General features: G+C 35.2%; 1 protein-coding gene across 1 annotated transcript in view; it reads right to left on the bottom strand.

Moving 5' to 3' along the window:
- The window catches only part of ORC5 (origin recognition complex subunit 5), a 101,383-nt gene that overhangs the window by 29,186 nt on the left and 54,630 nt on the right, over positions 1-17,567 (bottom strand). Inside the window, exons 10-12 of the mRNA XM_007944529.2 lie at positions 15,147-15,259; positions 11,067-11,114; positions 6,366-6,476 (exon numbers count right to left, since the gene is read on the bottom strand). Of these exons, the coding sequence (XP_007942720.2) occupies positions 6,366-6,476; positions 11,067-11,114; positions 15,147-15,259 (272 nt within the window). The remainder of the gene's footprint in view (positions 1-6,365; positions 6,477-11,066; positions 11,115-15,146; positions 15,260-17,567) is intronic.

The following is a 17,567-nucleotide window of genomic DNA, read 5'->3' as shown; positions in this document are numbered from 1 at the left end:
TTGTTGTTGTTGTTATGTGCCGTCGAGTCGGCCCCGACTCATAGCGACCCCTCCTTGGGTTTCCGAGGCAGTATCACTACGGAAGTAGGGTCCATAAAGATTATAGCCTTGGAAACCCTGGGAGCAGTTCTACTCTCTATAGGGCCACTGCAAGTGATCCAATGATAATGTGTTTGGCTTTATTATATTATTACTAGGAATTTTAAAGATTACTTAAAACCACTACCATAGAGGCAATTCTGACTCATAGTAACCATACAGGACAGAGCAGAACTGCCCCATGGGATTTCCAAGGGTATAAATCTCTATGGAAGTAGACTGCTTCATCTTTCTCCTGTGGAGCAGCTGGTGGGTTTGAACTGCAGTGCTTTGGTTAGCAGCTAAATGCTTTAACTACTGAGCCACTAGAGCTCTCTAAAGATTCCTTAAGCTACTATTGTAAAGATTCTTTTATATTCTTATTATTACACACCAACCACTAATGCCAAATCAATAAATCAAAGTTTTTTTTTTATCAACTTCGAAAGTCTGAAACTGATCAAACATGCAATCAAGATGCATTAATAATTATTAGTGATTGGAATGTGAAAGTTGGAAACAAAAAGGATCAGTAGTCGGACATGGCCTTGGTGTTAGAATGACACCAGATATCACGATATAATTTTGCAAGACAATAACCTATTCATTGCAAATATCTTTTTAATAACATGAATAGCGGCTATACATACATGTGGACCTGGCCAGATGGAATCAAATCAACTACATCTGTAGGAATAGATGCCTGGAGAAGCCCAACATCATCTATCAGAACCAGGCCAAGGGCTGACTGTGGAACAAACTACCAACTGCTCATGTGCAAGTTCAAGTTGAAGGTGAAGAAAATTAAACCAAGTCCATGAGACCCAAAGATGACCTTCAGTATATCCCACCTGAATTTAGAGACCATCTCAAGAACTGATTTGACACACCGAATACTAATGAACGAAAACCAGAAGAGCTGTGGGATGACATCAAGGATATCATATGTGAATAAAGCAAAAGGTCATTAAAAAAACAGGAAAGGAAGAAAGCACTGAAACGGATCTCAGAAGAGACGCTAAAACTTGCTCTTAAATGTAGAATAGCTAAAGGGAAAGAAAGAAGTGATGAAGTAAAAGATCTGAACAGATTTCAAAGAGCAGCTCAAGAAAACAGACTGAAGTATTATAATGAAATGTGTGCAAAGACCTGGAATTAGAAAACCAAAAGGGAAGAACACGCCTGGCATTTCTCAAGGTGAAAGAAATGAAAAAATAAAACTTTCAAGTCTCAAGATGCAATACTGAAGGGTTCTATGGGGAACATGTTGACGACCCAGGAGAGAGAGAGAGAGAAAGAATGAAAGAATGAATGAATGAATGAATGAGGAAGGAAGAAAGGAAGGAAGGAATGCAAAGAGTCACTGTACCAAAAAGAAATGGTTGACATTCAACCATTTCAAGACACAGCATATGATCAATAACTGATGGTACTGAAAGAAGAAGTCCAAGCTTCACTGAAAGTACTGGTGAAATAAAATGCTCCAAGAATTGACGGAGTACCGATTAAGATGTTTCAACAAATGAATGCAACACTGGGAAGCACTCAGTCATCTATGACAATACAGTCTTCAGTATGGATTACACCTCAACATAAAGAAAATAAAAATCCTCACCACTGGAGTAATAAGCAACATCATGATAAATGGGGAAAAGACTGAAGCTGTCAGAGATTTCATTTTATTTGGATCCACACTCAACACCCATGGAAGCAGCAGTCAAGAAATCAAATGACATAATGCACTGGACAGATCCACTGCAAAAGACCTTTTTATAGGGACAAAAAAAAAAAAAGCAAAGATGTCACTTTGAGGATTAAGGTGCACATGATCTAAGCCATGGTATTTTCAATTGCCTCACATGCACGTGAAAGCTGGACAATGAATTAGGAAGACCGAAGAACTGATGCATTTAATTACAGTATTGGTGAAGAATACTGACTACGCCATAAACTGCCAGAACAAAGAAAAATCTGTCTTGGAAGAAGTACAGCCAGAATGCTCCTTAAAAGTGAGGATGGCAAAACTCGGTCTCACGTACTTAGGACATGATATCAGGAAGGATCAGTCCTTGGAGAAAGACATCATGTTTGGTAAAGTAGAGAGTGAGCAAGAAAGAGAAAGACCCTCAATAAAATGTAATGACACAGTGGCTCCAACTACAGGCTCAAACATAGCAACGATTTGGAGCATGGTGCAGGACTGAGCAGTCTTTCACTCTGCTGTACACAGGTATGCTATGAGTCAGAACCAAATCAACAGCACCTAACAACATTATAGAACAGATTTAAATTAAGTGCACTGAAAACAATGTTTTGCTTCAGGATAATTCTGAATGTATATATCCCATATTGCCTGTTTATATGTGAAAAAAATTCTCTATACAGTAAGATCTGACAGCTGGAATATGCATAAAGTGGAAACCTGTCAGAGCAGGAAAACTCAAATATTTTCCACTAAAACAAGCAATAGAAAAGTGGTAAGACTGTACCCTTCAAAGGTACAATTCTTTTAAGACTCAGAAAAGTAAGGTAGTCATGTCAAGTTCTAGTTCTCATAGGTTTCACTGTAATTATACTATTGGTAAATAAAGCTGTAAAAATTACACATTACTATAAATTCCTAAAATAGTAGTATGTAGATTAAATGAACAGAGCAAGGACACATGATTGTCTCACATACACACATTATAACCAACAAAAGTAATATACTTTCAGGTGGAAAAGACAGATACAACACAATTCCTTTTATTTTCATTATCATGAAAGAACAACATTAAATGTTTTCTGGCATTTTATTTTTATTCAGATAAACTAATGTGTTAATGTAACAAACAGCTTTCTTTAAACACAGGTTTCCTCACTGTCCAAAAGTAGAGCATTCCTGTCCTAACTTTCGTACACAAGAATAGTGTTAAGCAGAGAAACAATTACCATTAATTTAAATGGGAAAAAATTTTGAGCATTTCCAGAATTGCAGCAAGTAACACAAAAAACCTAAAGTAACATAAACTTATAACAAAAGTAGGAATGCTATGATAAATATATAGCCTATATGAACTAGGAATAATGTATATACAGTATAGTTTGCAGAGAGATTCAGTAGTCAGGGTCCCAGTGCCTCTTTAACTGCCGCTGGAAAACAAATGCTAGCTCTGTTTTTTGCCTTTTCTTTCCATAAAAGTGAAAATCCTCTTTGATTTTCTTTTGGTTAGTGAAAACAGTTACTAATGTAGGTCCTTCTTAAAATCAAGTGTCCCAAAGCAACTTTTGAAAAGTGGGGAATACCTGTATCTAAGGCATTAAATAACCAATCAGGTTTCCTAATTCATCTTAAAGCTAAAATGAAACAATATTGCCATCTAGTGTTCATGTCAGATAACCAGGCCCAATACAAACTACAAATGCAGTCATATATTTTCATTTAAAAAGTTAAGTGCATACAGGTTAAGTACAAATTACCTCTCAAAGATAGAGTATAATTTTGATGGACGAATAAAAGGAGAAAAATAGAAAAGGTTACTGGCAGTCAATGGGAAGGAAAAAAAATATAAGCCATGTAGGAGGAAAAAAAAAAAAGATATATCCTTCTTTTGGATGCTATCACAGCCACTTTTTTGTTCTTGAACCCAGTTTAAATGCTTTTTTTTCCCATTTTTATGGATACTTTATTGACCATGTAAAAGTGAAGGGGAAGTCCTTAAGGTTAGTTGTATCTATCACCGTGTACCTATCTGTATCCTAAATGGGAATCAAGGTCCTAAATAATTTGTTATCAAATGAATATAAATAAATTGATTCATAGCAATGCTTTAAATATACAAAATCTACCATGTTAATGAGAAATGATACAAAATAAAAAGATTAGGATATACAAGTGCTAATAATGAAAAGAATTTGATTTAATTAAAAGATAAAGCTAGATTTGGGGCCAACTTGCTTCTTAATTACAGTATTATTAGAATTATCAGCATTATTGGCAACATAAAGGCTAGTGATACTGTTCATCTATAGCAAAAGTTTCAGAGCAGCGAGGATATCTGCTTTCTGAATCATCGCTGCCCACTGTTTTTGTCTATTCCTATACACCTGTGGCTGCTGCTGGGAAAGCCTTGGTTCAAGTGTAGATGCTACCACCAATCTGCTGTGTGACTTGGGTAGAAATCCTACACTCTCTAAGCTTCAGTTTCCTTCTCTGTAAAGCATGTATGTTTTAAAGATTAACTTAGACAATATGTGACAGTATTTTATAAAATGAAAAATGCTCTACCTACGTACAGTACCATATGCACAATACCAATGGCAAGCAAGGTGTTGATAGTGGCAGTGTTGCTACTACTACTAGCAAAATCAGCACTATTACTACCATCACAACTACAATTACTACAATCCCTGCAACTTCCAACCAAAGTGGTTTGAGAAATCACAAATAAGGTCTTGCTTTTTTTCTAGTCCCATACCTACGGTCCTATTATCTTCATTTCCCAAATCTCTAATCTAATTAAACTCTAACCATTGGAAAAAATTATGTCTGGTGATTTCAACTATTATTTTGCCTTTTCATATAGGCATTTTCCCGTAACAAACATGGTTCACTTACACAAATTGAAAGTATATCAAGAACAAAAAATAAATTTTACTCATCATCCCCAGCCCAGCTCTATTTTTCACCTCCACGAAGTCTTCTTTCTTTCCTCCTGGCCCATCCAGAAGTAATCTCTCTCTGCTCTAAACTCAGTGGCACTGCCTACCATTCATTTACAGCATTACATCATTATATTTAGATACATGTTTCATCCCCCAGAATAAATTATAAACTCCTTGAAAGATAAAAAAAGCATTTTTTTGTCTCCCTCACAAAGATTAATTTTGAGCAGCTGAATAGTAAGATCACCATGTGATTCAAACACCTTGCTGCTCTATTTAGAAGCACTGTCTACCACATCTCCTTAAACTTTTATTCTCAAAGATTTACTTATATAATATTGGGCAAGTCATTTAACCTCCTTGAGGCTTTATTTCTTACAGTGAGGATCATAGTATCTTCTATTTCAGTTATTGCAACAGCAAAAACAAAACAAAAACCAATATACTGTATGCAGGAATCAATTGGTAAAATGTAAAGTTTAGTTGAAATTATTTTATTATGACAGAAAGCATTTTTCCTCCAAAAAAACAGGGAAAAAGTCCCTGTCATAATTAAGATTGTAACTGTTTGAATTATCAGCATTAGGGGTATCTATCCACCTATCTATATAGCCTAAAAACTGACTGGACTACCTCTTTTCAAATACATAATAAATGTAGATACAATAATTCTACAAATGTAGTAACAAATGCAGATTTATATAAAAACTACCTAACTCCAGTGTGGAAAACACTGAGAACATATCTATTTTTGGTTCTCAAACGGTTCTCAATATGAAGAATTCAAAGTAATCACCACACATTAGATTACAAAATCTGACATCCATTTAGGGCTTAAAGTGAATTAATGAAAAAAGAAAAGAAAAAAAAAAAATATATATATATAAATTTATCTATTTCTCAACCTAATAACATATATAAAATGTTCACTGTAACATAAGAAAACTTTGATTTCTAATAAATACTAGCCACATCATTTTGCTTTTTCTTTCATCCATTCCATACCAGGTGCTAAGTACTTTCTAGACCATTTAAAAAACCTGCTGAAACTATGCTTTCAATAAATAGGTTTTTTCATAAACTGTCAATTTTAAACAAACTTTAGTTTTGAAAAAAGAATTCACATTTTCTATTTTAATGCAGTTGCTGCCACCTAGTGAAAGCTTTGACATCAACATTATACTGGAAGTTTTTACTTTTTAAATGCATACTGTCCACCTACAAAATACATATATAAGAATAAAAACACTGCTGAGCACATTCTTCCAAATACATTTTTTAAATTCTTTCCTTAAATTAACTTCTATATTATAAATCATCAATTTAGTCATTACGCCATTTGTCTATTTAATCAGCAAGATAATTACAACCTATTTTAATGTTAAAATTCTTTTATTGGAAAAAAAAAACAACCCAGAAACAGTAAGTTAGTTACTTTTGCCAACAGGTTGTCCTTGTAAATATATGCAAATTTAGAAATACTTCCAAAGATTCTATGTTTGAAATATTAAATTACTTACCAAAAATATTATTCATTATGTGGTTAAAATAGTAACATACACCACTCAAAAATCAGAACACCTGAAACTCTAGTAACTGAAGAAATCAACAGAGAGGTAGAAAATGATCTACGATTAACTTACCTGGGAAAAGATATTTGCAGTTGGAGCAACTCTACTGTCCACAATACTATATAATATTGCTAACAATCTGTCTAATGGAAAAGATTTTGGTCCGAGGAGATGATTGCTTGTCTGTAAGAAAAAAGAACATCAATTTTGTTCTTACAGCTTAGCACTCATTTTCTGCATTACAAAATCCCAAGTAACAATGTATTTATACCATATATGGTTTCTCTAATGGTGTTAATAACTATAACCTGGAGTCTCTAGGTTAAACCTCTACCTGACGATTTATCTTTAATGTCTTCTCAAGATTTCTGACTTAGTATCAACAAATACTAAAAAAAGAACTCACAGGCCATCCAACCACATCCTGAACATCACTCCTATTTTATTGTTGTAACCCCATGTTAAGTGACTTAGCCAAATCATTTGTCAAGATAACGCATAACCAAAACATGGTCCAGGGTTCCTGACTCCTAGACTAATACTTACTACTTAATTCTTGCCATTCTTCTTTGTAACACTCAAAAAGGTATTTGTTCAACATTAATACCGCTAAGATCAATTACAGTAAATACTAGCTTAGAAGACTAATATTTTATAATTTGTGAACAAACTGTCAGCCTGGAAAAAAATATAAAATTAAAAATGTCAGATTATACAATGTTTATACAAGCCTACAAGTCTTATGGTAGAATTAATTATCTTTCATAAAAAATGGCAGTGCTCAAGTTTCACTCTATTAGATGATAATTTTCATAACAATGTAAGGGATTTGGCTGCTAACCAAAATGGTTTGAACTCACTAGCTACCCCACGAAGAAAGATGAGGCAATCTGTTTCTGTAAAGATTTACAGTCTTGGAAACGCTATGAGGCTGTTCTACTCTGTCCTATAGAGTTCCTATGAGTTGGAATTGACTCGATGGCAATAGATTTTATATTAGCAATGGCAATAAAACAGGAAACTATATTTACATGTATGGGAATAAAGAGTTCTTTAAAAGAAGATTAATTACAAGGGCAAATGCCTACTTAGAAAGCAAAAAATCTATCTCAGCTACATCTAATGGATAGTTCAGAAATCCTGCTAGGTCTTACATTTTGTGTGCTTTTCTCATGAAATACTTAAAAACATTCAGAGGTTAATAAACATCAATGTAACCATTTCCCAGTTATAAACGATCAAAACATTGTCATATGTGCAAAGAAATAAAACATCAGATAACAGTACAGATAAACTAATAGCCCCTTGAGCTCCTCCCTCTCCTATCTTATTCTCTTTTCTCTCTCTAGAAGGAAACACTATCACTCTCATGACTGGTTCTACACTACACCAAAAAAAACCAAACTCACTGCCATAGAGTCGATTCTGACTCATAGCAACCCTCTTTGGGTTTCTGAGGTGGTAGTAGATTGCCCAGTCTTCCTTCAGTGATGTGGCTGGTTAGCAGTCAAATGCCTTAGGCACTGAGCCACAAGAGTTCCTATTCTTCTGACAGTCTATGATATATTCAATATTCTTTGCCAACACCACAATTCAATTGCATCAATACTGTTATATTCCTTTTTCATTATCTAGCTATCATATGCATATGAGATGATTAAACAGACTAGCTTAGGTCAGGCACACCTTCGTCATCTTAAAACTTTAAAAGGTCTTTTGCAGCAAATCTACTTAATGCAACGTTATTTGGTTTCTTAACTGTTGCTTCCATAGACAATGATTGTTGATCCATGCAGAATTAAATCATTGTTTATATAATTTAAAACTACATATAAATGATTCACATCGGACATGGTACTCAACTAAATTTGTTTCCTTCAACATTACATTTTTGAGATTAATCCATATATATATATATTAATATATATAATCTAGTCCATTTTTAAACCACTACAGGATTCCATTTTATGACTTTATCACTGTCTGGTTACCTAGTGCTGCTCTGACAGGATTATGTCACAAATGGGATGGCCTGGACAAACAGAAGTTTACTCTCTTACAGTTTGGAGGCTTTAAGTCCGAGTTCAGAGTGCCGAGCTCTAGGAGCTGGGTGAAAGCCCCTCAACCCTGGGCTTCAACTCTGCCTCCTGCTCCCGGCTCACTGAAGCTGGAGACTTTTCTTCATTCAGACAGCTACTGGCTGCTGAGACTGACAAGTCCAAGGTTGACAAGTGAAAGGGCACAATCCTGATGTTACCAAGCCATGTGGCAGGCCATTAATTCAAGTCCATTAGAAGTCCCAACATTGGCAGAGTATGGCAGGCTGCTGAACAACGACACAGCTGCACACAGGGTTCAAGCATGCCATAAGCTACAGACCATTCCCAAAGCTGCTGCTTATATATGGGAAACAGACCACTCCCACTATGGAGCTGATTGCCAGTCTCATCATCAGGAATAACTACCACCAGCTCCCAGCCACTCAACCAGGCCTAACCAAGTTGACATACAACTTTAACTACCACAATCACTATCTACATTTAAAAACTCATCACTATTACAAGTAATACTATGGCACACAATTTTGTGCATTTCTCCTTGCGCACATGAGTGAGCTTCTCAGCAAAACTGCTGGATTAAAGTATACAGCAGAGACAAAGCTAAGTGTTCACCAACATTGTTTCTTTTTCTGGGATACACAGGAACACTAGGTATATCTCAGTTTCTTTTGCAGTTAGATGAAGACCAGATGACTAAGTTCTGGCCAAAGAAATGTGGGCAGAAGTGATGCGAGCTACTTCTATGCCTGGGCTTCCAAGCACTGGATCCTTCACTCTTCCTATTCTGTGGTAACCTCAGAGGTCCAACATGTTTCACCTGACATCAATATAACATAGAGGGCCACTCAACTCATTCAACTGTGTTACTGTATTGTGAGCAATATATAAACGTTTATGTTCTTAAGCTACTGAGAGGAGGTTGGTTACTGCAGCACAGCACAACCTACACGGACCAATACAAAGTATATTCATATATTATCTTTATAAGATATTGTCAATATGCAGAATATATGGCCTCTTATATTTCTACATCATCAGTAGAACTTGGAATCATCAGACTTTTTTTTTAGTTTTGCCAGTCTAAGAGTATGGAGTAATACCTCCCTGTTTTAACTTGCATTGCTCTCATCAATGAATGAGATTAATAATCATGCTATGTTTATTTGCTATTCAGGTTTCTTTTTTGTATCATTTACCTATTTTTCCATTGGGTGTTTGTCCTTTTGCTATTCGTTCTTATAAGTCTTTAAAAATTCTAGTTACTAATCATTTGTCATTTTTATGAGTTCAAGGTTAGTGGTTAAAAGCACTGCAGGCTTTGGAGTCAGGCAGTCCTGGTACTGGATGCTGGTTCTACCATTTATTTACTATGTTACATTAGGCTGATTGTTACTTTCTCTTAAAATTCAGTTTTCTCACCAAAAAATGAAAATCGAGTCAGTAACCACATTCACTAGGTCATTGTGAGAACTGAGATCCTATGAAGAGCTTAGTAGTGTTTTAACTCATAGGAACTCAATAGCTTTTACTATTATCCTCATGACATAACTGTTTATGTATTTTTCCTTTTTCTGGACAAACACCTGGAAAACAGAAAAAGCTTTATTCATCGATATATCTCCAGTATTTAGGATTGATAGTAAGTAACAACAGATGAACAAATGAATGAGTAGATGGATGGATGGATGAATGAACTGGTGTTAGAATGAAGAAACACAATAAATAGAGAAGCACAAAAACTAAAGGCAAATTTTGAGATATCTAAATGGAACTAGTGTTCTCGTCCTAACACTTGAAAGTGATTACCACTACTACCCACTACCCATAGCTGTCAAGTCGGATCCGACTCATAGTGACCCCTCCTTGGGTTTCCGAGACAGTATTACTACGGAAGTAGATTGCCCAACCTTCCTTCCAAGGAGTGGCTGGTGGGTTTGAACCACCAGCTTTCTGGTTGGCAGTCAAATGCCTTAAGCACTATGCCACCAGATTTGGGGTTAGTAATAAATACCTAAAATCTTGAAGTGTTGGCAATAATGTGGGAGGTAATCAGGTTGACAATCATTTTGTGAAAGCGGCTGATACTTTCCTGACTTTCACTTGTTATTTTTATTTGGTGACTAAAAACACATTTCTAATTTAAAATGAAAGTATTCTAGTGATATGTAGGGTATACTACATTTATCTTTCTCACTGAACCAATTCTATGTCCTACAAAAGCAAACTGGCCTCCTATCTAGAAAGGAAGGCAAAATCTGAGAAACATCTCACCACATTCATTTCAGAGAATGAAGACTGATAAGAATGAAGAAGAATAAAGGAAGGAAACCTAATAAAAGAAAGCTCCCAGGAGGTAAAATGGGAACCAAATTAGTGTCATGGAAAATCAAGAGAAACAGATAGAAGCATAAATGTAGAGTTATGTAGATTAATATTAGAAAAATCAAAAGCAGAAATAGTTGAAAGTTGCCTTTGCAGAGTAGGTCTACGGGTGAGGAGAGGATGAAGATAGTCAAGTCAGTTTTATTCCAGCATCAGCTTACCTGAATGTGCCACTGAACTTAACATGACAAAAAACTATTTTAACAGTGTAACGAATCAGAACAAATAAGCTCTTCCATCCAAATGACTAATGCACTTATGCATTTATTCATTAACTACAGTATCCTAAGTTCATTCATTTTTCCCATTAGAGAAAGTAAAATGTAACTACCTTTTCATGTTTCTTTAGAAAGTTGGTTTTCTTGATTTTCCCATGATGCTGCAAGAAAGGAAAAATAATTTTTAAGATGGATAAAAAGGTAATACTACATAAAAACAGAAAATATTTTATTTAAAGCATGGCAAATGTAATAGTAATGTGTGTATGTTGGACTTTTTTATTTTATTATTCTTACTTTCTATGTATTAGATGTCCACATGTTAGGCTGATTTGACTTAGATGTGGGTGGGATACAAGATTACTTTTGCATTAAAAATAAACTCACTATCAGATTTGACTCATAATGACCCCTCTCCCTGGGTTTCTGAGGCGGTATCACTACGGAAGTAGATTGTCTAGCCTTCCTTCCGAGGAGCGGCTGGTGGGTTTGAACTGCTAGCCTTCTAGTTAGCAGTCAAATGCCTTAGCCACTTCACTACCAGAGCTCCTTTGCATATAAAGAGATTTAAAATAAAATAGTAATAATTCCTAAAACAATTTATTATATTGCTTTATTATAGCGTGTTTACTGATAAAAACAAAAAAATAAAAGAATTTCCAAAGATAAATAGGTTATATTCATCCCTTAAAGTACATTGGTAATTCACACAATAAACATGCATCGAAAGACATTTAGTTATGTACTAAATGTAAGATTTAATATTGGGGAGGAGGGCTTAGAAAAAGATGTGGTACCTGCTCTCATGAAACCAAAGAGGAATGGACAAACAAATAAATAAAAACATATTCCAAAGAAGGAAATAAGCATGACATGAAATGTGAAACAGGAAACAATAAATAGGGCCTATAAATAGAATGTCCAGGGAAGACCTCACTTTAAACGTAACTAAAACCTGAGAGTTAAGAAGAGGGGATGGAGCTTTCCAGAAAGACAAAACGAATGTTTCAGAGACCAAAACATTTTGAGAATGTGAAAGGTGGCCAATGTGTACATTACATAGGAAGTGAAGAAGAAAACAGCCCACAATACGGCTGGAGAGAAAAGACAGGGATCAGATACGGCAAAGCCATGCAGGCCATGCTGGGAAGGATAACAAGTCTGAAGGTTATCTCAGGACCACTCAGGCCCCAGGAAGGGCTGTAAGCTGAGGATAATCTGACTGACAAACATGGTGAGATAGTTCCTGCTGCTGTGTGGAGAAGGGACTGAGGTAAACCAGATAAAAGCCTGTTGCATATATTAGGTAAGAGAAAAAGGCATCACAGATGAGTATGGTGTCAGTAAAGGTGGATTCAAGGTTAACAAATCAATAGCAATTATCAAGTCTTACTAACACTGGCCAAGTAACAATCTCTTTGAGCTTCAGTTTCCTCAGGAGTAAAATGGAGATAATGACAGTATACCTGCCTAATAGTTTGTGAAGATTAAACGAGATGATATATGTAAGGCACTTACAATAGTGCCTAATTTAATAACTATTTAAGCATTAGTTGTTATTACTGCTAATACTGTTGTTGTTGTTATGTGCCGTCGAGTCGGCCCCGACTCATAGCGACCCCTCCTTGGGTTTCCGAGGCAGTATCACTACGGAAGTAGGATTGCCCAACCTTCCTTCCGAGGAGTGGCTGGTGGGTTTGAACCGCCAGCTGTATGGTTAGCAGGCAAGTGTCTTAGCCACTATGCTACCAGAGCTCCTGCTAATACTAGAAGAAATAAAACTACTTTTCTTTAAATCACTCTATAATTGACAACAGAATTATCCAGAATTAAAGAAGTTTAACTGAAAGGAATGTAAAGCTCTTCTGTAACAAAAATGATGAAGTAAATAAAATATGTAGGAATTATTATACATAATGAGATGGGTTCTGGTTCTCAAAAGATACATAAAAAAACCAAAAGCCATCAATGTATACTTTAATGAACTTGAGACTTTCTCTTCTATTTCAAGTTTTTTATTGATAACAAAGTATATACCCACAAGACACAATGTCAGAATTCCAAAGAGGGAAGAATAAGGCACAAATCACCTTTTACTCATCACTCTACACACACAAAACCTTTACTAAATCATTAACTCAAAGCATATTAAAATAATACACTGCTAATCATTTCCAGTTTTCCACTATTCATCTACTTTTTCTATCTGAATCTTAAATTGCTTCCCTCATCTGCACTGCCTTGCCAAGAACCACTCCATTTCCAAGCTAAATGACACTTTCAGAGGTTATATGTTAAACAAAAGTAAGATAAATTAGGAAAATTTTCCACCTTTTAGACTAGCAACCGTAATTTAATCCAACTAACGTGAACAGAAGGCATTATTATATAAAGTGTTTAACATTTTAGACACTTTCAGACATATTTACAAATTTCCATTTTCAATCAAAAATTAATTGCTCTATTATAAAACATATTTTGAGGGAAAATATTTATTTCACTTTGGTATGGTTATATATATTCACAAAAGGTATTATTATTTATCTCTTAGAAAGTACTATTCAGAGTCTGAAAGAGAGATGAGAAAGTAAGTTCTAAGTCACATGGAAAGGAGATATACCTCTTATATTCTAGGAAATAGTAGCTAGTTCCAAACACAGAAACAAATGAAAAAAACCCTACTGCAAGCATGTTTAATACTATTAAATCCTGGATTTCTATACAAATGGAGGAATGGGTATAACACATATGAAGACATCCAAAGTTACTTGCCTAACGTGCATACCAAAACCACATAGTAGACCCAAACTAATTCTCTGCTAAACAACCTGGGAAGACAAAATAAGAAGGATAAAATAATATATAGAAGAAAAAATAATGTGCCTAAATATAATTTGAGTGAGAGTACTTCAAAGCAGATAATTTGAGTGTTAATCATCTAACTGCTGACCAATGTTTCTCAAAGACAAAACAAAAAAACCTCACTGCCATCTAGTCTATTCCAACTCATAGCAACCTCCACTGGGTTTTTGAGGCAGTAAATTTTTACAGAAGTAGACTGCCCAGTCTTCCTTCCGTGAATGTTTCTCTCAGAAACCTCTAAATTAGAGACTGATTTTCAAAACCTCTAAAACATAAATGAAAAAATTAGTTACTATTACAAATACAAAAGGAGCTTTGGTAGCACAGTGCCTAAGGCATTTGACTGCTAACCAGAAGGCTGGCGGTTCAAACCCACCAGCCACTCCTCGGAAGGAAGGTTGGGCAATCTACTTCCATAGTGATACCGCCTCGGAAACCCAAGGAGGGGTCGCTATGATTCGAGTCTGACTTGACGGCACATAACAACAACCAAAAAAAATACAAAGAAGAAATGATGTTCACAGTAATGTAACACCATTTAGTTAATACAAAGTACTTTAGATTTATGTACTGAAATTTCAATCACTGAAATTTCCAATAAAACCAATCTAAAATTACCCTGAAATATAAAGGACACAGTGTTCACCTTCCCCATCCCATAGGGGGAAAAAAAAATCAATTTGCTACATATTATATAACTTGTTATTCTATGTAACAAAAGACTTTAACTCATTAATGACACTATTTTTCTTATGTTATAATTTAGTTTAATGTAAGGATAAGAATTGAAAGAGAGTTATTTTAATTTCTTCCCAGAGAAAATGTTTTCGAGGTTGCACAAATACTCTGTATTTCCAACTAAAGTCTTAAATGAAAGTAAATAAATCTACTAGTAAGTGAAACTGCATTTTATTTATGTCAAAAATAAAACAACTTCAAAATGGGATCTCTCCAACTAATGTGCACACAGAAGCGGCTCCTGAGTATCTAGATAATGATGCATGGGGCGGACCACACACAGTAAGACCTGTAGAACAGTAAGAGTGACCACCCTTGAAAATATTTTCATCCTCTGTACTTTAAACAGAACTTCATTTATGTGTTTTTTAAATCTAGAGTTATTACCTACCATATACTTGATATCCTCTTTTATCAAGCTACCTATGGCCACCAAATTTCACTTAATTTAAAGCCTTTAGGAAATGAGCCCTATATACAAATTTAGCAATTTCTTATTCTAACCTCTGCATCTTAATTTATAGATGTTAAGAAATTTAAAAATATTCCTAGGATCTTCAAAAATAAAGTGAAAAAACGTATGTTACTATTACCTTAAGGAAAAACCTCTTATCAGTTCTTGCTGGATTGTATGAAGCAAGGTATGCAGCAATTAGAATAAACTTAGAGTAATATGGAAGTTCCACATGAGTATACGCTGAGAGACCTACAAAACAAAATACTGTTACAAAAGCATTTATTAGACTACTTACATTTAAGTATCCCTTCTGGTCAATCTTTTGATTTTCTCAGTGCTCTCTAGTCACAATGACCTATTTCCTGAGCTTAGAGTGCCAAGATGATGATAATGATGACAGTGGTGATAAATAATACAAATATCATTATTAAAGATATATTTTCCACATTCTTTTACTTTTGTTTGGCTCCTCCCATTCTCAATTGTAAATCTGACCCACTCTTATCATCAAGGCCACCATTTACCTGTATGTACCCTTCCCTGATGATCTCCACCACAGGAAAAAGAGAAAAATTTGTCTCCACTATGAATTTCTGCTTTATGTGTTTCATTTATGACCCATATAACCTTCTACCTAATATAATAATTATTCATAAATGTACCTATTACAAAGCTATGTTGCTTACTGAAAGTGCTATACTAATGTTTTCTGCATTCCTACAATCATACATACATAGTATGCTGGAATGACAACTTGGAGAGGAATGGTGTCACATTCATAGTCAAAAAAAGCATTTCAAGATCTATCCTGAAATAATGGTATCAATGATAGGGTAACATCCATAAGCATATAAGGAAGACAACTTAATATGACTATTATTCAAATTCACACACCAACCACTAAAGCCAAAGATGAAGAAAATAAAGACATTTACTAACTTCTCCAATCTGAAATTGATGAAATATGCAATCAAGATGAACTGATGATTAGTGGTGATTGGAATGCAAAAGTTGGAAACAATGAAGGTTAAGTAGTTAAAAATTATGGCCTTGGTGACAGAAATGATGCCAGAGAACACATGATAGAATTATGCAAGACCAATGCCTTAATGATGGCAAATACCTGATGGCAACTATACATTGGACTTGGTCAGATAGAATATACAGGAATCAAACTGACTACATCTGTGGAAAGACATGAAGAACAAGCTCAATTATGTAAGTCAGAACAAGGCCAGGGGCTCACACTGGCTCATATGCAAGATCAAGCTTAAGAAAACTAAAACAAGTTCACCAGAGCCAAAATATGACCTTGATTATATCCCACCTGAATTTAGAGACCAGCTAAAGATGAAATCTCATCTTGACATACTGAACACCAATAACCAAAGACCAGACAAGTTGTGGGATGTTCAAGGAAATCATACATGAAGAAAGCAAAAGGTCATTAAAAAGACAGGAAGAAAGAGAAGTCGAAAATGGATGTCAGAAGAGATTCTGTAACTTGCTCTTGAACAGAGACCAGCTAAAGCTAATGGAAAAAATGATGAAGCGGAAAAACCGAACAGATTACAAAGGGTGGTTCAAGAAGACAATGTAGGGTATAATATAATGAAATGTGCAAAGAACTGGAGTTAGAAAAACAAAGGGAAGAACACACTCAGCTTTCCTCAAGCTGAAAGAACTGAAGAAAAATTTCAAGCCTTGAATCACAATATTGAAGGATTCTTTGGCAAAATACTGAATGATGCAAGAAGTATCAAAGATGGAAGGAATACACAGTCACTGTACCAAAATGAACTGATTGATATTCAACCATTTCAGGAGGTTGCATATAATCAACAACCAATGGTACTGAAGGAAGACATCCAAGCTTTACTGAAGACACTGGCAAAAAACAAGTCTCCAGGAACTGATGGAATACCAACCGAGGTGTTTCAACAAATGCATGTAACACTGGAAGCACTCACTCATCTACCCCAAGAAATTTGGAAGACAGGTATCTGACCAACTGATTGGAAGAGACCCATATTCACACCCACCCCAAAGAAAGTTGATCCAACAGATGTGAAAATTATGGAACAATATCATTAATATCACATGCAAGTAAAATTTTGCTGAAAGAAATTCATAAACAGTTGCAGCAATAACAGAGAAAGGGAACTGCCAGAAATTCAAGCTGGATTCAGAAGAGGACATGGAACAAGGAATATTATTGCTGATGCGAGATGGATCTTGGCTGAAAGCAGAGAATACCAGAAATACGGTTACCTGTATTTTACTGACTGTGCAAATGCATTTGGCTGTATGGATCATAACTAATTATGGGTAACACTACAAGGAATGGGAATTCCAGAACACATAATTGTGCTCATGAGGAACCTGTACATAGATGAAGAGGCAGTCGTTCAAATAGAACAAGGGCATACTGAATGGTTTAAAATTAGGAAAGGTGTCTGTGAGGGTTGTATCCTTTCACCATACTTATTCAATCTGTATGTTAAACAAATAATCTGAAAAGCTGGACTAACTGAAAAACAATACACATAAGGATTGG

Source organism: Orycteropus afer, unplaced genomic scaffold, assembly GCF_000298275.1.
Source record: "Orycteropus afer afer isolate SDZICR_OR568_19922 unplaced genomic scaffold, OryAfe1.0 scaffold00007, whole genome shotgun sequence".
Lineage (NCBI taxonomy): Eukaryota > Metazoa > Chordata > Mammalia > Tubulidentata > Orycteropodidae > Orycteropus > Orycteropus afer.
This window is presented reverse-complemented; position numbering and strand designations above follow the sequence as displayed.